General features: G+C 40.9%; 1 protein-coding gene across 2 annotated transcripts in view; it reads left to right on the top strand.

Annotated features, from left to right (window-relative positions):
* The window catches only part of KCTD3 (potassium channel tetramerization domain containing 3), a 59,367-nt gene extending 38,459 nt beyond the window's left edge, over window positions 1-20,908 (top strand). The window contains exons 11-18 of one of the 2 annotated variants that reach the window (XM_084623294.1): window positions 6,791-6,878; window positions 7,042-7,158; window positions 10,540-10,710; window positions 14,181-14,336; window positions 15,972-16,068; window positions 18,786-18,970; window positions 19,066-19,198; window positions 19,776-20,908. In XM_084623294.1, coding sequence (XP_084479420.1) covers window positions 6,791-6,878; window positions 7,042-7,158; window positions 10,540-10,710; window positions 14,181-14,336; window positions 15,972-16,068; window positions 18,786-18,970; window positions 19,066-19,198; window positions 19,776-20,343 — 1,515 coding nt within the window. In that variant the 3' untranslated portion in view covers window positions 20,344-20,908. Of the gene's footprint in view, window positions 1-6,790; window positions 6,879-7,041; window positions 7,159-10,539; window positions 10,711-14,180; window positions 14,337-15,971; window positions 16,069-18,785; window positions 18,971-19,059; window positions 19,199-19,775 lie in introns of both variants that reach the window. The other variant, XM_084623293.1, reaches the window with a different exon arrangement.
* Window positions 20,909-21,347: the final 439 nt, after the last annotated feature.

Below are 21,347 nucleotides of genomic sequence, written 5' to 3'. Positions count from 1 at the left end.
CGTCTCGTCCCTGATTCTCAGAGACTGGGGCAGACTAGCTGAGGTGGCTTTCCCTAATGCTCATTCCCCAGGCAAGATTTTGATGGCATATGATACAGCAAGAAGGTTATAGGCATTAGATAATCTAGCAGTGAAAATCAGTAATGTGTAAAGAGTTAGAGGATGTTGAGTTTTCAGTTTTTTAAATTGACAACACTGTATTAAATTGTTCACATAAAGATATCCGTCTGGCAAATAGTAATTCTCAGTGGCTTGTTTCTAGCCGCTTATGCTAGTAAGAACTGTTGTCATGTAATTTGAGTCTTATTTCTAGATGTATCTCAAGTTCTTATCTACGAGGTAAAAATTGCTCATCATTTGGTCACTTAAGCTATGTCTACACTATGAGCTAGGTGGCTGATCCCCTTGCTTGTGTACATATAGTCGCGGTAGCTCTCTGAGCTAGCGCAAGTATGAAATAGCAGTGTAGCCACGGTTGCATGGGTAGTGGCAATGGAGCTGTGCCGAATACAAACATCGAATCATAGAAGGGACCACAAGGGTCATCTAGTCCAGGGGTTCTCAAACTTCATTGCACTGTGACCCCCTTCTAATAACAAAGTTATTACATGACCCCAGGAGGGGGCCAGAGCCCAAGCCCTGCCGCCTTGGGTGAGGGGAGAAGGGGCCACAGCCCGAGCCCCGTCGACTTGGGTGGGGGGAGAAGGGGCCACAGCCCAAGCCCTGCCGCCTTGGGTGGGGGTGGAGCTCGGGCTCGGGCTCGGGCTTCAGCCCTGTGTCCCAGCAAGTCTAATGCTGGCCCTGGCAACCCCATTGAAATAGGGTTATGATCCACTTTGGGGTCCCGACCCACAGTTTGAGAACCACTGATCTAGTCTAACCCCGCCAAGATGCAGGATTTGTTATGTCTAAACCATCCAAGACAGATGGCTATCCAACCTCCTTTTGAAAACCTCCAGTAAAGGAGCTTCCACAACCTCCTAGGCAGTCTGTTCCATTGTCCTACTGTTCTTACAGTTAGGAAGCTTTTCCAGAGACTTAATCTAAATCACCTAGGCTGTAGTTTGAACTCATTGCCTCTTGTCTTGCCCTCTATGGCAAGAGAGAACAACTTTTCTCCATCTTCTTATTGCAGCCTTTCAAGTATCTGAAGACTGCTATCCTGTCCGTCCGTCTGTCTGCCCTATTTCCTCTTTTGCAAACTTAACATACCCCCAGTTCCTTCAGCCTTTGCTCAGATAGCTTGCTTTCCAACCCTTTGATCATCTTTGTCACTTGCCTCTGGATCCTTTCCAGTTTCTGTACATTGATGAGCAAAATTGGACACAGTACTCCAGCTGAAACCAGTGGGTATATACTCAGCACAGCCTGTCCCTCCACTGCCCCATCTCTTCCTACCACAGCTACTCTGTTAGTTATACTCGCTAGTGTGTGACTGTGTATATATGAGCAGGGAAATAACACCCCTAACTCATACTGTAGACATAGCCTTAGGCAGCTGGCAGAGAATCCAGCTGTGCTATAAAAGGATGAATTTGACCAAAAATTGCCAGGGTCTGAAAAAGTGTGTTGCTTTGTGTGGTCGATCCAAGTTGAGGAAAAACACAAGTGTCTGTTGTATAGGAGCACCGAAAAACCTGGCAGTGCTGCTGTCTCACAAACAAGATAATAAAGAATGAATTTTACTCTGCTTGGTTTATTGTTGGTCCCAGTAAGTTGAGTTCTTTGGACCTTTTGAAAGTCTCCTCATGATTTCTGTTTTGATCAGCTTCATACGTGGTTTTATAGAGGTCACAAATTTGTCCTTCAGTGTTGTTTGTGTGTGTGTGTGTGTTCTTTTTCTGTCAACATTCCATTACTTAGTATGACTTCCCACCCCTGTGGCCAGCTAATGGAAAGAACCTATAGTAAGCTTACTGTAGATATCATGCTAATTTGTGGTATTCCTGAGTTTAATGGAGTTTCACCCATTCTTGCTACCAGAGGTGGCCATCAAAATTCAGTTTTATTAGAATGTAGACTAGGGCAAAAGTCTGTACAACAGATGATAGTACCTAGCTCTTGTATTGCACTTTTCATCAGTAGATCTCAAAGCATATTACAACAAATGCTTCCTTCTATAGCTGATTTGCTTGGATAAATAGAATGAAATGATGAGAAAATAGTATAACCACTAAAATACCAAATATTTTTATCTGTCAGGACCTAATGGACAAGTTAGGGCACTGAAGACTCACTGGCAGCGCTTTAACGTGGCTTGTGTAGTCGCGCTCTAAAAAACCCACCTCCACAAGGGGAATAGCTACCAGCACTGGGGCACTGACTACACTGGCACATTACAGCGCTGAAAATTGCAGTGCTCCGGCGCGTGTTTTTTCACACCCCTGAGTGAGAAAGTTGCAGCACTGTAAAGTGCCAGTGTAGACAAGCCTTTAGTCTGCAACTTTTTCAGAAGCTTGAAGATTTGCACTTGTGTATCTTGCTGCATTGTGCATTCTAGTAAACATAATAGAGAATTTAGCACTTAGCAGGCCATGTCCTTAGCTCAAATTGGCATAGCTTCATTGAGGTCATACACTTTTTCAACAACAATCCTAATATTTACCACTTCACAGTGTAATTCAAATGCTAATTTATTCTCACACCATTTAATCCTTTCTGTCCCAACACATGACCACTTCTCCATGCCCTCAAAAAGAAAAGGAGTACTAGTGGCACCTTAGAGACTAACCAATTTATTTGAGCATAAGCTTTCGTGAGCTACAGCTCACTTCATCGGATGCCTTCAGTGGAAAATACAGTGACGAGATTTATATACACACACAACATGAAAAAATGGTAGTTATCATACACACTGTAAGGAGAGTAATCACTTAAGATGAGCTATTACCAGCATCTCTTGCCTTGTTTACTGTAACTCCCTTTCTTGTTTATACTAGGGAATTTTTACAGAAAATTCATAGTTTGCACCAGTATTAGCAATAAAAGGAGGGCTAATATAGTTCTAATATAAGGCCTTTGGCAGTCCTTTCCAGCACCACGTTTTTTGGCAGGTTTAGTTGACACAGAGCTGACACATTGCCAATACCAGCCACATACTCCAGGACTCCCAACATTGCCAAAAAGATGCAACTGAATTGGTGTTAGTTGTGGTGGGGATTGGTTGTAAATGGGCCTTAGTGTAGACCAGACACAGAATGTAATAAAGATGACACAGAGGATACCTGGTAAGATTCAGCCCTGCCCCTGGTTTCTCACTTGGTTACATAGGAGATTATACTCCTGTCACACAGCAGGGCCTGCATCCATTGACTCTGTTGGTTACTGCTACGGTTTTCCCTCCATGTTATTTTTATTTGAATATTTAATGCAGGGGTCGGCAACCTTCGGCACGCAGCCCATCAGGGTAATCTGCTGGTTGGCTGTGAGACGTTTTGTTTATTTCGACCATCCGCAGGCACAGCTCCCAGTGGCTGTGGTTCGCCATTCCTGGACAATGGGTTCCTGTAGCTCCCCTTGGCCAGGAACAGCGAACCGCGGCCACTGGGAGCTGCGAGGGGCCGTGCCTGTGGACGGTCAATATACAAATGTCTCGCGGCCTGCCAGTGGATTATCTTGATGGGCCACATGCCAAAGGTTGCTACCCCCTGGTCTAATGCAAATAAAAAACCCGCACAAGTTAACAGACACATCTTGGTTGGAGGTCAGGGAAAGTAACCTGAATTCCCTGAGAGATGACAGGAGTATTCTGCCCCACATAGGACATTTTGTCTATAATTACAGTTTCTGAATCTCAGTTGTCTTCTAAACACACACTTCTCCTTCCCTAAACAGTCCCTTCTGTTGTGGCCGCTCAGATGGGTTCTCTATGTGGAGCCTGGTTTTCTTTATAGTATCAGGGTATGTGCTATTTCTGTCTGTGCACAAGTACTGTTAGTAGCATTCTGGAAGTCCTCAGGAAACAGCCGGTGTCTTCCTTTAGGTTCTTTAGATGTCTTCTGATTCTTTGCAGGGATATTGTACAGAGATGATTATGTTAGGTGGTTTAGCTGTTACCTTGACAAGTTGCCACCCACTTTCTCATGGAACTGTTACTCTCTTCCACTTGCAATAGTGGTAACTGCTTCGTGTCTTGTAGTAATATATCTTCTGTTCTAGGCTCTTCACATACAATCCAGTAGACTAGTAGAGAGCACCTCAGGGTAATTGTGTTTGGCTTGATAAGCTTGTTGGAACTAAAGGTTTTTTGTCCTTCTGTTCTTAAATACCTGAACCCAGGAGACTAATGAACCATTATGAAGGTGTGTTGCAGTATTCTAAGAATTCCAAATATGGAATCATGGGCTTTTAAAAATCAAGTTCTTTGTGGTGATTCTTTTGCTATCCCATTTTACTGTGTGTAGTAAGAATTTGACATGGCGCACTTCAACTAATCCTAGAAAGAATTGTCTAAATGAGTTGCTATTCTTGACATTGTTGCTCAGTTTTCTTGTGCAGTAGCTCAATAGTAAAACATCTATCTAGGTTATTATATTGGCACTCATCATAGTAATATCTGAGCACCTTCCAAGAATAAAACTGAAACCTAGCTCAGATACTGTGCATCATACTGGTGAAGGAAAGCAAAAACTGATCACTTAAACTAAATAAACCCATCCCTTTAACTCTGGCAGTCTGTACTGAGAAAGTTTGCCCTCTGGAAGAAAAGTGCTATCTTCAATTAATATTTTGTTTTCTTTTGTGAAGCCTAACAGAGAATCTGAAAGTGCTGTAATTCTGCAGATTATTTGTAAACCAAATCTGAGTTTATGAGTAAATGTGAGTTACAGAAAATAACAAGAACTAGTTGTCCGGGCTTGCTGGAAGAAGGTAGCAGTGCTTTATGGTGAGGGAGGGGTGGGAAGGAGGTCCGAAACTGCTGCAAAAAGATGGGTGGTGGTCAGGTTGGCGGCACTGACTTCCCTCGGGAACATAAAGGTGGAAGGCTTTAAAAGGTGCAAGCTCTGGCATTGGAAGCTCCTTCTCCAAGCAGCAGACAAGGCAGCACCCACCCTCCCTCCCCTCATGGTGCGAATATCAGGTTGGGTTAAGTCCTGCTGTGGGCATTGCACTAGTTGCTCCTTTTTGGGTGGGGACTAGGAAGGAATTTCCCCTCACCTCCTATTGGCTTTGGTGGAGTGGAGTTTTTTCTCCTTCCCCACAGCGGGTGTTGGGGAGGACCTATTATGGTGAGGAGGAAAAGTGGTTAGGCTATCTGTCGCAACTTATTTTGTAAGTGTAGGGTGGATGTTCAGTGTAGGTACTCCATAGGGAAGGCATCCAGTGACCAGATAAATGGTCTGGTTAAAGGACTTAACAAGGATCTGCTGGTTAAAGGAAAGGAATGGAATGGGGTGGACGGGGAGAAGGAGGTTCGGGGATCCTATGATTGGTATGGCAGGGAGCCAACCCCTCTTTCTTATAGCCCACCTTAACTCTCCTATGAGGGAGGGTGAATGGTAAGGTCCAAGCCGTGAGGGACCTGGATGGAAAATGAAAGTGAGCTGGTGGAAGCCCCAGGTAGTTATTTGAATGAACATGGAGTTGCGTGCCAGGTAGTTCTAGACATCTAATAATAAAGTTGCGGCTTGATTAAATTCATATCAAGTGTCTCCTGCCCTTCTTTCAGTATAGCTGGACAACAGCTACGTTGACTGAAATTGAAATAGTGGTTGAGGGGAAAATCTTTTTTTTTTTTTTTTGGATTCAGTTTATGATGTGCATTTGACCATGCTCTATGTAAAATCAGTTTGACTGGGTTTTTTTTTTTTTATAGTGACTTCCATACACAAGTATGATGACCCCATTCTCATACGGGGCAGGGAGGAACATAGCAGCTGATGTATCCTGTCTCTGCATAGGGATCTAAGGCAAAGGAGACATTCTTTTGGCCTCAGACTCAGGAACAACACCCTTCGTAGTTCTGACTCTGCACGGGACTGGACCTCAATGGGTTCTTGGAACGCAAGAGATCCTCTTTCGTTCCCTTAAGTGCCCTTTGTGGGGCTAAGAAATGACTGAAACATGGGAGTTAGAAGAGACCAGTTTTTTCTTCCATAGATCACTTGACAGGGAGGCCCTTTCTCAGCATTGCTGCTGCTTGGAGAGTCTGGCAGGGAGGAGTTTCCACAGGGCGGGAGAGGAGAAGAGAGAGGCTCAAATGCACTTGGAATGGTTGCTCTTGAATTTATTCATTCTCCCTTGCTAAAAATCAGCAGGGAGACAGGAAAAGAAAATCTGTTCTGTGGATTTTAAAATATTTATACATATAATATAAAAAGTTAGGATGTACTATTTAAACTAGCAGAAATTTGAATTTTTGAAAATCATTAATTTTGATATTTTCCCTTTTGACAGTATCATAATGCTGAATAATAATTACAGCTTCTAGTTGCCATGTGTCTCTGTGTCTGTATGTGCATATTTAAGGTGGGATTTTCAAAAACACTCAAGTGTTGGCTTAACTCTACCCCATTGAACTCAATGGTAAAACTTCCATTGATTTCAGTGGGAAGAGTTAGGCATATGGTGAGAGCTTTTGAAACTTCTACCTGGGGCAGTGGTGGGAAGGATTTTTTTGTTTTTGTTTTTTAAATTGTGGTATGATGCTCCACACAGCATAAGAATCAAAATGATTTTTTAAATACAAAATATTACAAGGAACAGCAAAGAAAATTGCAAATGAACTTACATTTAGAATTGAAAGAAAATGGTGAATTAATGTTTTATATTTCATTTACTGTTGTACTAGGTTCAGGATGTTGTCCCTATCACCAGCTACGATACTGCTGGATCTTTCCTACTGCTGGGCTGTAACAATGGCTCTATATATTACATCGGTAAGAACAAAAAGAGCAAAATTAAGATTAATGTTCAATTTTGTTAAAATAATTATTCCTAACAGGAATATTATTTCTTGTTCATAAATGTAATCATTATTATGAACTAACTTTAAATTTCTGCTGTTTTTTATTTGGATATCACTTATATTTTTTTATGCAGATATGCAGAAGTTTCCCTTGCGAATGAAGGATAATGATCTTCTCGTGACAGAACTTTATCATGATCCCTCCAATGATGCCATTACAGCACTCAGTGTCTACCTCACACCCAAGACAAGTTTGTATCATGCATCGTTTACATTCCCTTAAAACTCATTGCACATAGAGGCTTCACTTTCATATTTTAAAAGTATTTTAGATTTCTAACAGCTGTAGCACTGATAAGGCTACTTAAGGATTGTGTGCTATATTCCATTATAAAACAGTTATCAGTGTTTAATTGTCATTTTCATTAGTCTTAAAATTGGTGTACAGACTGTCAACCTGGGCGTGAATTTAATTTAAAAAAATATTTTAGAAAGGATATACTATGGTTTGGAATGGCAGATAGTATTGGTTTGGATTAAGTTGCATTCCGAAACCTCTTTAGGAAGATATTCACAGCACCTTTATTCTACACTTTAACCAGTTTTGTTAGTCCTTCACTTTCATAGAATCATAGAATATCAGGGTTGGAAGGGACCTCAGGAGGTCATCTAGTCCAACCCCCTGCTCAAAGCAGGACCAATCCCCAACTAAATCATCCCAGCCAGGGCTTTGTCAAGCCTGACCTTAAAAACTTCTAAGGAAGGAGATTCCACCACCTCCCTAGGTAACGCATTCCAGTGTTTCACCACCCTCCTAGTGAAAAAGTTTTTTCTAATATCCAACCTAAACCTCCCCCACTGCAACTTGAGACCATTACTCCTTGTTCTGTCATCTGCTACCACTGAGAAAAGTCTAGATCCATCCTCTTTGGAACCCCTTTTCAGGTAGTTGAAAGCAGCTATCAAATCCCCTCTCATTCTTCTCTTCCACAGACTAAACAATCCAAGTTCCCTCAGCCTCTCCTCATAAGTCATGTGTTCCAGTCCCCTAATCATTTTTGTTGCCCTCCGCTGGACGTTTTCCAATTTTTCCACATCCTTCTTGTAGTGTGGGGCCCAAAACTGGACACAGTATTCCAGATGAGGCCGCACCAATATCAAATAGAGGGGAACGATCACGTCCCTCGATCTGCTGGCAGTGCACCTACTTATACAGCCCAAAATGCCAGTGGCCTTCTTGGCAACAAGGACACAGTGTTGACTCATATCCAGCTTCTCGTCCACTGTAACCCCTAGGTCCTTTTCTGAAGAACTGCTGCTTAGCCATTTGGTCCCTAGTCTGTAGCGGTGCCTGGGATTCTTTCATCCTAAGTGCAGGACTCTGCACTTGTCCTTGTTGAACCTCATCAGATTTCTTTTGCCCAATCCTCTAATTTGTCTAGGGCGCTCTGTATCCTATCCCTACCCTCCAGCGTATCTACCTCTCCTCCCAGTTTAGTGTCATCTGCAAACTTGCTGAGGGTGCAATCCACACTATCCTCCAGATCATTTACGAAGATATTGAACAAAACCGGCCCGAGGACCGAACCTTGGGGCACTCCACTTGATACCGGCTGCCAACTAGACTTGAGCCATTGATCGCTACCCACTGAGCCCGACAATCTAGCCAGCTTTCTATCTACCTTATAGTCCATTCATCCAGCCCATACTTCTTTAACTTGCTGGCAAGAATACTGTGGGAGACCATGTCAAAAGCTTTGTTAAAGTCAAGGAACAACACGTCCACTGCTTTCCCCTCATCCACAGAGCCAGTTATCTCATCATAGAAGGCAATTAGATTAGTCAGGCATGACTTTCCCTTGGTGAATCCATGCTGACTGTTCCTGATCACTTTCCTCTCCTCTAAGTGCTTCAGAATTGATTCCTTGAGGACCTGCTCCATGATTTTTTCAGGGACTGAGGTGAGGCTGACTGGCCTGTAGTTCCCAAGATCCTTCTCCTTCCCTTTTTTTAAAGATGGGCACTACATTAGCCTTTTTCCAGTCATCCAGGACTTCCCCCGATCGCCATGTGTTTTCAAAGATAATGGCCAATGGCTCTGCAATCACATCCGCCAACTCCTTTAGCACTCTCAGATGCAGCGCATCCGGCCCCATGGACTTGTGCTCGTCCAGCTTTTCTGAATAGTCCCGAACCACTTCTTTCTCCACAGAGGGCTGGTCACCTCCTCCCCATGCTGTGCTGCCCAGTGCAGTAGTCTGGGAGCTGACCTTGTTCGTGAAGATAGAGGCAAAAAAAGCATTGAGTACATTAGCTTTTTCCACATCCTCTGTCACTAGGTTGCCTCCCTCATTCAGTAAGGGGCCCACACTTTCCTTGACTTTCTTCTTGTTGCTAACATACCTGAAGAAACCCTTCTTGTTACTCTTAACATCTCTTGCTAGCTGCAACTCCAGGTGTGATTTCGCCTTCCTGATTTCACTCCTGCATGCCTGAGCAATATTTTTATGCTCTTCCCTGGTCATTTGTCCAATCTTCCACTTCTTGTAAGCTTCTTTTTCGTGTTCAAGATCAGCAAGGATTTCACTGCTAAACCAAGTTCGTCGCCTACCATATTTACTATTCTTTCTACACGTTGGGATGGTTTGTCCCTGTAACCTCAATAAGGATTCTTCAAAAACACCAAAACTCTTATCAGTTTGGTCCTTGTGCTATGTGACAAGGTGGTCACAGTCTTAGGTGTCCTGTTGCAGTTTGGTCAGACTGTGCCAAAGTTGCTTGCCAGGAGTCTCTGCACCCAAGCATTAAAGGGCATTAAGAGACCTTCAAGAACATGGGTTCAGATCAGAGTTCCCACTATTAGTCTTGACAGTTTGGGGTTGCTCTTCTGATCTTGTGTGTTCTGAGCAGATGGAGTGATCCCCAGCCTTAAGGAAGAATAAAAAGTATAACGGAACAGCGTAGACATAATGGTGTTTTACTGAAAAATAATGCTACATCATTGATAAACTTCATTCAAGTTCCTGGCCCATACTTCACCCTTTCATGTACTGTCATAACCATTTGGAGATAAAGCAAAAACCACAAAACTAACTCTGATATATGAAGGTTATTACTTTTAAATGTGAGATGTAGATATTTTTTCAGATGAAGATATAGGCATTTCTTCAAATTCATTACATTTTTTTTTTGTTTATCTTTCCCATACCACCAGTATTGTTAATACAACATTTTTTCTGCCTTAATATAATGGTCTCCCCCCACAAGGAGAAGTAAATCTTGCAAGACAGGTGCTAGTCTCCGTATTTCTAAACTCTAAAAAGCACTGAAATGCCTCTTTGGGGCCACAGACAAGGAACTGGTATATAGTATGTGTTTTGGGATTTGCTTGGTCTCTTCCCTCATATCTTTTTTTTTTTTTTTTTTTGGGAACTGCAGGATGCACTGGGGTATATTGCACAACAGTAGATAGCAGATACTTGCAGAGTAGATAAAATGAATGTCACCCCTTTTAGAATATTTGTGCTGAAATAAGTAGCTATTCCGTGTTACAGATCTGCTGATGTAACTTTTTTCTCCCTTTGAGGAATGGTGGTTGGTTTAAAACATCTCAATGTTTGTGCCTTTTGTAGGTGTAAGTGGTAATTGGATTGAGATTGCGTATGGCACCAGCTCCGGAGCAGTAAGAGTGATTGTACAGCACCCTGAAACAGTTGGGTCAGGCCCTCAACTTTTTCAGACCTTTACAGTTCATCGAAGTCCTGTTACAAAGATCATGCTGTCTGAGAAACATCTTGTGTCAGGTAATCTTATTTATATGTACAGATGCACATGTGTGTCACTCATTCTCCTTTTTCTATTTCTCCTAATGTTCATGCTCCTTGTCTCTCCCTTTGTTCAAATCCCATCCTTTGGAATTACTAAACATGGTAGATTATGTACAGAACAGTATATTAAGAAAAAAAAACTTCTAAAAAGATTAATGGCATTGCAAACTTACTTAAGGAAATGTCTGTTAATTATACTACTGTTACAATACATCTCATTTTAACATCTGCATACAATAAGAGTTGGGTTAAAATGATCTATATGCGTGTCCTAATCTTGGTCTTTATAAGATGTTTAATATTTATACAATATATTGTATTCCATTTGCAGCAATTCATGATAGGCTTGTTCCAGAAAAACAATAAAATATCTAATAAAATATACTAATTTCTGAAACCAGCAATAAAATATGGGTTAAATTAACCTAATTCTCTGCATATACCAGTCTGTTATCGGAACCAACAGTTGTGCATATAGCTGTAAATTTCCAGTTAAGTAAATTGGGTGGAGGTATCTTGCATGTGGACAGAGAATCATAAAATAGAATATGATTCTTGTGCATTTCAGATCTTATTCATAACACCGTCTAACAGAGTTATTTTTGCATTGAATATCCTTAAAATTTTTTAAAGAAATGGAAGAAAATAAGAAATTGTTTAAATGAATTCCAAAGTGGGTTTTTGTGTGTGTGTGCGCAAATCCTTGCTGTAAATGCAATAAATATCTTTATTTGAATATGCTCACATTCAGATAAACGCAAATTTAATTGGATATGTGACTGAAATAAATGTTTTCATTTGTTTTAACCGTCAGTGCATACAAGGCTACAGCAGCGTGTAGAGTACAGACACTTTACACCCAGCTAGCACAGGTATAAATAGCAGTGCAGATGGTGAGAGGTGGCTTAGGCCAATAGAACAGACTGCCTTATATGCTGGAACCCCAGGGTATGTACGCTGCACAGATCTCTACATGTCTAAACAGTGCCCCCTATGTTTACATTTTTTACTGTTTTTAGCAGTGTAGTGTCTGCTGCTGGAGCTTTTCCCTGTTGCAGTGAAAGGCTCTGTCAGTGTGGAGGCAGCAGGGAAAGGGGTCTTTCCCTGCTGCCTCCCCATGCCGGAGTCTTTCTTTGCCACAGTGAAAGACTCCAGCAGCAGGGAGCCTTTCCTCTCCACTGGAGCCTTTCACTGTGGCGTGTAGCTACAGATGTAGTGTTTGTACTCTGCACGCTGCTGTAAGTGTAGAGTTAGCCCAAGATGCATGTTCTTGAATACGTAATTTTGAAACGTTGTAACTTCATGTGTTAAAATAATGTGTGGTACGTAGGTTTAATTGGATTTTAAAGCCAGAAGGGACCATTATGGTCATCTAGCCTAACTTCCTGTATAACACAAGCCAGAGACCCTCACCCAGTAATTCATACCAATTGTATAAGTGACACTGTGGAGTTCAGTAATTTGAACTTGAACTGGAGCTTCTTTCAGAAAGACAGACATCCAGTTTGGATTTAAAGGCTCCAAGTGATGTAGAATTTCCCATTTCTATCAGCAAGCTGTTCCAGTGACTGTTGCTCTGTTGTCAGTTGTTTAATTCTGAGATGCATTTATGCTTGAGATGGTTTGTTTATGAGAAGAGCAAGTGTGTGTGATGAGATGGGTGAGTTAATATCTTTTATTTATCCCTGGGGGAATTCTGCACATAATATTTTAAAATTTTGCATATTTTGTCAAAATAACGCAATATATTTACATCAGTTTCACTTATTTTGGTAATTTATTTCAAAATACCTGTGAGCAAGTATGTCTATAACAGTACAGACAACACAAAAGTTTCCCCCAGGAGTAGCGAGTTTAAGAAATCCCTACAACAACCCTGTTCCAGTTTCTCTGTTATGCTTTTGTTGGGTGCCTCAGGCTGGGTGTGTCACACGTGCCAGCTGGGCACATCTTGGAGGAAAATTCTGTCCCACTGGCCTTTTAGTCAATTCTTGTTTTTTTGCCCTGCCCCCATAGGGTTACCATATTTAAAAGTTCCCAAATAGAGGACACTACTGGGAGGGGAGGGGTGTGTTAACTGAGAGGGGCCGTTTAGGGGGTGTTGGAGGGGTGTGTGTGTGTGTACTGGGAGAGGATACTTGGGAGATGCGGGGGGGGCCCCCCGGCTCACACCTGCACCCCCACCCTCCCTAGCCTAGCCACAGGGCCAGACACATGCACCCTTATCCCCCAGAGCCCAGCCACAGTGCGCCGCCTGGCTCAGATTCCTGCACCCCCCTCCTGCCCCCAGAGCCCAGCCACAGGCTCCACTCCGCACAGCTTCATTACTGTCCCATCGGGCAGTAACGACCCGTACCTACTGTTAGCGGGGGGCACAATTTTAAGATTTGGTCACCCCTGGAACAACTTGAGTCATACCCCCCTCGCTCTCAGTCTCCCCTCCTGGAAAGCAGCGGCTCCTTCCTGCAGCTCTGGCAGCTGCCACGCAGGGAGGGGGCCTGGCTGCACCATGTGGCCGAAGGGGGCTGGCAAACCTGGAACTGCAGTCTGCCTGTGCCTGTATGTGAACTAGGTGCTGGGCTCTACCAGGTCCAGCAGCCCCTAATGGCAGTCAGCAGCACCAATTCTGCGGTGAAAAACAAAATTCTGCACAAATTCTGCTTTCTGCAGTATTCCCCCAGGAGTATTTATTGGACCAACTTCTCTTGGTGAGAGGGACAAGCTTTTGAGCTACATAGTATTACCTCACCCACCTTGTCTCTCTAATATCATGGGACTGACTTGGCTACTACAACACTGCATGCAAGTGTGTGTGTGAGAGACTGCAACAACAGTAAGATGTAACACCTTCACATGTTAATTAAATCTTACAACAGCACTGCAGGGTAGGTAAACAGTTGATGATATTCCTACTTTATAGATGGGAAAACCAAGGCAGAAAAGCTCCGTGACTTGTATAATCCATAGCCAAAACTATTATCAGAGTTAGAAGTCAGGAGTTGTACAGTACACGCAGTATGCACAGGATCCGCTTTTCAAATGTTTGTAACTTTTACAGTCCAAATTATTCAGAATGTATTGCTACTTTTAAGGCTTTCGTAAGCATTTTGATTCAGAAAACCAAATAAGTAATTTAACTATTGATGACCACAATTTCCTCTCATTTTGTTATCGCAATTGATTGAATGCATTTTATTGAACTTGCTCAGAAGTTAATGTTTTTTTAATTACTGAGGGTAATAGCAGTGAAACAGCCCAAGCCTGAGTCAGCTAGCACAGGCCAGCCGCGGATGTCTAGTTGCTGTGTAGACATACTCTGAGAGACCAGATAATTTTAATTACATCCTTAATGTTATGGCTTATAAATTAAAATGTGTTTTAAAAACAGTCTTTCATCTCTTGTAAATATTCCAATGTTTCTGGGTTTTTTTTTGTTTTCTGTCTAGTTTGTGCCGACAACAACCACGTTCGGACATGGACAGTGACTCGATTCAGAGGAATGATTTCCACACAGCCAGGGTCTACTCCCTTAGCTTCATTCAAAATCTTGTCCTTGGAGGAAACAGAAAGCCATGGTAGTTACTCTTCTGGAAATGACATAGGTAGGCAAAATGTTTTTCCATTACTTCGTACTGGACTTTTGGAGGGCTACTGTGCTCTTGAAGGTTCATCGGAGGCATTTAGCCTAATTCTGCTCTTGCTTCACATTCATGTGACTCCATTGACATCAGGTGTGTGAGTCTGATTTACACCAGAGTAATTACAGCATAATCAGTTTGCATTTTGATAATACTGTGGCATGTCTATAATATTCCTGTTTGAAAACTGATTCCAACTAGAGTGAATTTGATTTGTCTTTACAATATTGGGCAAATTGGCTTCCCAGAGGGACCCATTTAAGAGAAGGTGTGCCTTGTGATTCCTATAAATTACCTAGAATCTGTTGGTTACCTAATGTGCCCTTTTTGATAGCATTTTTATAGAGAGAGATAAGATGGAGATTATGAAAAAATATATTAGAACTGATTTGCATGAGATTTTTGGGTTTGTTTCACAATGTGCTATCACATTTTATAAATTAAACAAAAATTAAGATTATGCACGCATCTAATATTTAACATTATACTTGTATTACATTTCAAAACTACATTGAAACTGTCACAAAACCAACAGAACTGTGAAAACGCTAAGTAAAGACCAACATTGCACCTGCTGGTGCATGATGCTCTTTACAGATCACTGAATGGGTAGGCAGGTAGCAAACTAAAAAGCCATCCTCATTTGTTTTTTTAAATGTATCAAAAGGTTCTTGTTATATTCCTAAACTGTGCTTTCTGAGGCAAGGACTGTCTTTTATTTATACAGCACCTAGCACACTAGAACATTGATCCTCGATTGAGGCTTCCAGGTACTCCTGTAATGCATATACTGATAACAATTTGCTCTTAACTTTTTACGGTGTTGGTATTGTAGGGTCTTGGACTAGTGCAAAATGTTACATGTGGAGATGCCATCCGCTTTCAAGAGCAAGTTTCCCTTGGTTGTTTCCTGTTTAGCGCCCCCCCCCCACAAAAAAAAGTGGGGGGGGAAGTGATGGGCAATCTGTTAGTAATTGAATTAAGGCCTCCAACCTCTTTCACAGGGGCTACCAAACAGCTGTAAAGACCTTTTCAGTCACTATAGGCCTGATTTTTTTTTTTTTTTTTTTTTCCCCCCAGTTTTATGAAGCACCTGTATCTCCGCTTGACATTAGAGGGTGGTGCAGGTGCTCAGCAATAATGAAAAATCAGACCTTAAAAAATTTGGTCACATTAGTGACCAAGAGGTGATGGACCCCATATTATATTTCATATCCCATAAATATTTTTTAGCAGTACATCATAACAAATTAACCCTTTAAATTAGAGTAATGGAAAATTACACAATATGGGTTTATTTTTTGTTTAAAAAAAAAACAAAAATGCATCAAATTGATTGGACAGTCTAAAGTGAACATCTTCCTTGGTAGTTCAGAATTACTCAAAATAATTGGGCTTTCCATTGTGACTTGTCAGTAATTATACATCACAATGCAAAAGTAGTGTGGTGTTTTGCTAAACTAGAAATCAGTGTAGGTTCCTGGTTCCTTTAGTCCAACTGAATCTGTGTGAGTATTTTTTATTTCTAGACAGGGTAGGAACGGTTAACTTTTTGGAGTAATGTGTTTTGAAATACTTAGTTTCTCTTTCTAACTACAGGACCATTTGGAGAGCGTGATGATCAACAAGTATTCATCCAAAAAGTTGTTCCCGTCACTAATAAACTCTTTGTCAGGTTGTCTTCCACTGGGAAAAGGTAAAAGCACTCGTCATCTGTTGCATCTCTGATAAAATCCACTTATTGTACATATCCAAGAGCTGACACTAAGATAGTTGGCTCTGATACTTGTGCTAGCAAGTCAAAGCGCACAGATGCTGTATAGAACTCATTTCTCACTTACGCATTTGATATGGTATCTGACTGGTATAATCACTTTAATGTAAACATACAGGTGCTCTGCTCTAGTTTAATTATCAGTGCCAACAATAAGTGGTGTCTGGTTTTGCTTTTACTTACTTCAACAGAAAAACCTCTTAAGAAAGAGAATAATTTCAAAAAAAGCATAGAAAGTGTAATTGTCAGATGTCTAAAGGCAACTTGAAAAATTGTTTGAACCCTTTTGGCTCTGCTTTTACTACACAATGTATTGCTTGAAAAAGGCCTTGACGAGTTCTTGGATAGATAATCTCAATAGACTTTTTGCTTTGGTACTCCCAGTCCTCATTCACTGGGCAAAATGGGGAACTGGCAGTCAGGACCCCCCTGGGTTATTTTTCTGGCATTGCTACTAGGTCACTGTGACGTTGGGCTAGTGAAGGTGTTTCTTTTTACCCATATGTAAAATGGATGTACTCTACCTTCCAGGGATATTTTGAGGCTTAATTAAAGTGCTGATTAGCATTGGATGAAAGGGGCTACATAAGGATAAAAAAAATCAATTTGGGTTTCACTTGTAGCATAACAATAAAATTGTACTTTGCAAGTTAAATGCAAGCTGGCTGCAGGCAAACTGCGTGTACTCTTTTAATGGATGCTTAAATATGTTCCTGCTTTTAGAGCGGTCTTCTGTTCTTCCATGTCTTGGTGTGTATTGCTACCTTTCATTAAAAAACTGATCCTGTGCTTGCTTTTAGTTTTAAAATAAATGAAAGCCAAAGCTGGTGTGGCAGTAGCTAACATGCTCTTGAAAGCCCTGGATACAAGTTTTAAATTGAAAGTGCTAGTACAGACATGGCTGTTAATAGTTCACCAGTCCCCCATACCTGTAATGCATGGCCTATCATCGGTTAATCTTGTAAGGAATAAAAATCCTTTAAGAGAACCAATCTTCTTTGCATCAAAGGTCATTACATATAGTCATAAGTAACTGATAAAGTAATTAATCAAGAGAGTACATTTTCCATGCACCTAGGCTATCCATTTGACAGCTTGTTTGTTTTTTAAGCAAATAGCATTAGAAGTCCATAATATGGTTGGAGGCCAAAATATTGTCCCAATGAATGCTATAAATCACTGTGATTTAATGTTCCGTGCATACACAGTGAAGAAACTGCCAAATGTTTATTAAAATTGGTGTCATATTAGGATAAATTTTAACAAAGTAATAACTCAAAACCATTTTCAACTCTGACCTCTTTTTTTGTTTCCTGTCCTGTTTCGTTATGGCAGATTCTGTATTCTAATCAAACTATTCTTCCTTGATAACTTAATTAAGCCACAATTTAAATTTTGATGCCACAGTAATCTCAGTAGTTATGAGTAAAGCAAAACAGGAATTCTCATTGCTTAGCCATTTTCTCTTCCCTTTAATTCATGCAATGCAGGAGCAAGTTTCAGTTTAAATATCCTGTTTGTTTTGTGCACAAATAAAAAACTTGTTTGTAAAAACACAGTGGAGTTGCAAAAAGCAAATCTACCATGCACTGGATTAGATGACTCCTAGAGCTGGCCTACATGGTAAGTTACTGCATGGCAAGTCAGGGTGTGAATCTATAGCACGCCAGCTTGCCCCATGCTAATGTCCAGTATTGACACTTCTACAGTGCAGTGAGAGTCTTGGAGTACAGGTTAGCATATTGTTACACACTCTGGAGCTGTCACTGTGCTGGAGATTCATACCCTGGCTTGTCACACAGTTACTTGCCGTATAGCTAAATCCACAGTATGGAGGTACTCACCCTGGGCTATGATGATAGTGGAATCTATCCTCGAGTGTTTTAAAAAAAACTGAACAATAAGTAAGAATAGGAAGGAGGTGGCTAACATCCCCGACTTTTACAGGCTTCCTGATTTCACTGTTGTGAAATGAAGTGAGGTGAGTGACATCAAACTACCCGAAACTTTAGTCATTTCATTCCGAACCTCATTTTTCCCTCTTATGTAATTCTTATCTTTTCATCTTGGTGTGACATTTTCTGAATTTAAATAAACTTTTTTTGCGTAAACTGGTTATTTTTTAAATTCAGAGTTGCCCTGGATTTTGTTTCTCTTTGAGAACAAATACCTGTGACATGTTTGAAGGAATTTGTTCAGTAAACTTTAAAAACTGACAGCACTTGGAAATTACATGCAAGTCTTGTACAATACTTAATATATGGTGCTGGCTTTGAACACATTTTGAGCCCAGATCTCTCTGCAGAAGCACATTCAAACCTCGAATCAGAAAATCGGCAACCCAGATTCTATAAGAAAGCAGGAAAATAATTATGGGGTTTTTTTTTAAATGTCTAGCAGCTACTCTGTATTCTTTTGGAATCTTATTAAAAGTAACATTGAGAAGTGAATTGAAAAAAATTTTATGAGTTAGAAATGGGTGTTAAAAGCGAAGGTGTAATTCGGCATAAAACAAACCATAGCGCCTTCTATCCAGAGATCACAAATCTTAATAAATTAAACCTCACAATTGCCCTCCACGGTATGCGATACTATAGTTAGGATTATAATCTGTAATTGTGTTAAATGCCTTTTTGTAGAATATGCGAGATCCAGGCCGTAGACTGTACCACAATTTCTTCGTTTACTGTACGAGAATGTGAAGGATCCAGTAGGATGGGGTCAAGACCACGACGTTACCTCTTTACAGGTCATTCAAATGGCAGTATTCAGATGTGGGATTTGACCACAGCGATGGACATGGTTAATAAAAGTGAAGACAAGGGTAGGTTGTAATGTAGCAGAACTTATTTTTTGGCTCAAATGCTTGCGTTAGAGGTGATCAGTGACAACTAACTTTCTTTCTTTTCTAAGATGTAGGGGGTCCAACAGAAGAGGAGCTGCTTAAGTTGCTTGATCAGTGTGATCTGAGCACCTCACGCTGCGCTACTCCTAACATCAGTCCAGCAACTTCAGTAGTTCAGCAAAGCCGTCTGCGGGACTCAAGCTCTAGGTAAGCCAAAGATCCACAGGATATACTATCAGCTGTGTGTTCAAAGACTTAGGCGAAAACTTTCAAACTTGAGTGTCTAATTTTAGCCACCCCTTAGTCCGTATTTGGGCACCTAAATAAGTGCCCTGATGTTTTTGGGACACTGCTCCCGTTGGAGTTGCATGTGTACAATTTAGGGAATGAGTGAGCCCTTGCTCACAGAGATAGGCAGGCTGGAAATCCTGAGCACATTCCACTGCCAATTATAGGACAAGCACAGCTGAGTGTGCTCTGGGATTCATAGTTCTGAAACATCCTCCCTCAAAAATCATATTTCTCTTTGTGTAACATGCATGCAGCTGACAAGCCTCGGGTGTTCAGAAGTATATGCTCTGTAACACATCTGGGAATCCAGTATACTCTTCACAAATTCCAAATGGCTTTCTGTTTGGCTAGAGAGAAGGAACAATTTGCTGCATGTTTCTTACCTTTGAAAGCTGAAGTCTGTTCTGAGGAAGGTGACAGTGATGTTTGTTTGCATCAGTATTTGTTGTAACCCGTGACATGAGAAATGTTTTACTGTTGAATGTGTTTTTAGCCTCCAGTTACAGCACCATGAAACCATCCATGAAGCTGCTACATATGGCTCAGTAAGGCCATATAGAGAGAGTCCTTTATTAGCAAGGGCAAGACGGACTGAGAGCTTTCACAGTTACAAGGACTTTCAGACTTTTAATATGAACAATAGTATGGTGGACAAGGCTGTCCCTGAGACTGGCAATCTGAGTCCAGTACAAGCTGAAATGAAGAAGGCAGCAGGTGAGAGCACTCCAACAGACAAAAAGGCAACAGTACTGGAAGTAAGAGCTACTAGAATATCATCAGATGCTGGGGCAGAAGGTCAGAAAGTGCCTGAAAGCTCTTCAGAAGTGAAGAAAAGAGGGCCAGATGATGAAAGTGAGAACAAAGTAGAGAATAAAAAGAAAAGTGGATTTGATGGAGGAGGGTTTCTGGGAAGAAAGAAAGTACCTCCTCTGGTGTCTTCACCAATTATTGTGGAAGGAGGACCTGAATCACCTGGTACAGCGTCCCCATCACCCACAAAGACGACCACTTCTCCACGCCACAAGAAAAGTGACTCTGCCTGCCAAGACTATAGCTTGTGAAAATGCTAAGTTGTGTACATTTGTTTTCAAGGGTTCCGATGAAAGTTTAACACTTAACTGGATGTCACTTTTTCACTACAGATTTATCATTTTAAAAAGGCTTCATTTGAGTGTGTCTAACTGAAAGAGTTAAAATTGTAATAAGTTTTCACAGTGCACCTCAACAACTTGGGTTTACAGCACAACCAGCAAACATACTCTAAATTGATGTACTTCATTTTCATATTGTATAAAGCCAAACAATACTTGGTACAAAACATTGATGTAAAATCCTGTTTTATGCAGTCCAGCATGCACTACAGTATTTGTCTTAGGAAGAGTTTTATAGGTAACTTTCTAAGTCCCATTACTGGACCTTACCTTTGAAATCACCAAAACATTAAATGCCTGACCCCTGCTTACTGGCCATTAAAGTTACCATGATTATTATTTGCAATTCCTTGGAGTCACCCATCTTGTCCTTTCACCTCCTTCAAGATAATATAAAGTAGAAAATTAGCTGGGTGCTAAAAGCTATTTCATCAATTTGAAAAGCTTCTCTTGCTGAAGTTTGCCTTGATTGTAGAGCGACTGTTTGTTTTTTCAGTATTGATAAATTTGACATTTATGTGCTACAATTCTTTTGTTTATGAAACAAATTCAAAAAGTCTTTATGCTTACAGATGTGCTAAAACATTATTTTGCATATCTTGGTCCTAATATTAAAATGCACAGGAATGTTATTATCTGTACTTTTCCGCTCATTTCTCTTTGCAGAGCTTTCAAATACCTGAAATTATAAACTATAACCTCTTGTGGAGGGGGAAAAAAAGCATGCATTTTGCTGCTCATTACTGTATATAACACTAATGTCTAAGAAATGGACTAAATATCTCTTGTTAGAAAACTTACTAGGCTATTCACACATTCCTCTTCTAAGTTTGCTGCTGTACAACAATGCCATAGTGGTGTTATGCTCTTCCAGATCATGAGAGTTTCAGCCCTCAACCAGAAATGCTGGATTC

This window comes from Lepidochelys olivacea (assembly GCF_965140295.1).
Source record: "Lepidochelys olivacea isolate rLepOli2 genome assembly, chromosome: 3".
Classification (NCBI taxonomy): Eukaryota; Metazoa; Chordata; order Testudines; family Cheloniidae; genus Lepidochelys; species Lepidochelys olivacea.
Note: the sequence above shows the minus strand (reverse complement) of the source record. Positions and strands in the feature narration are given on the sequence as shown.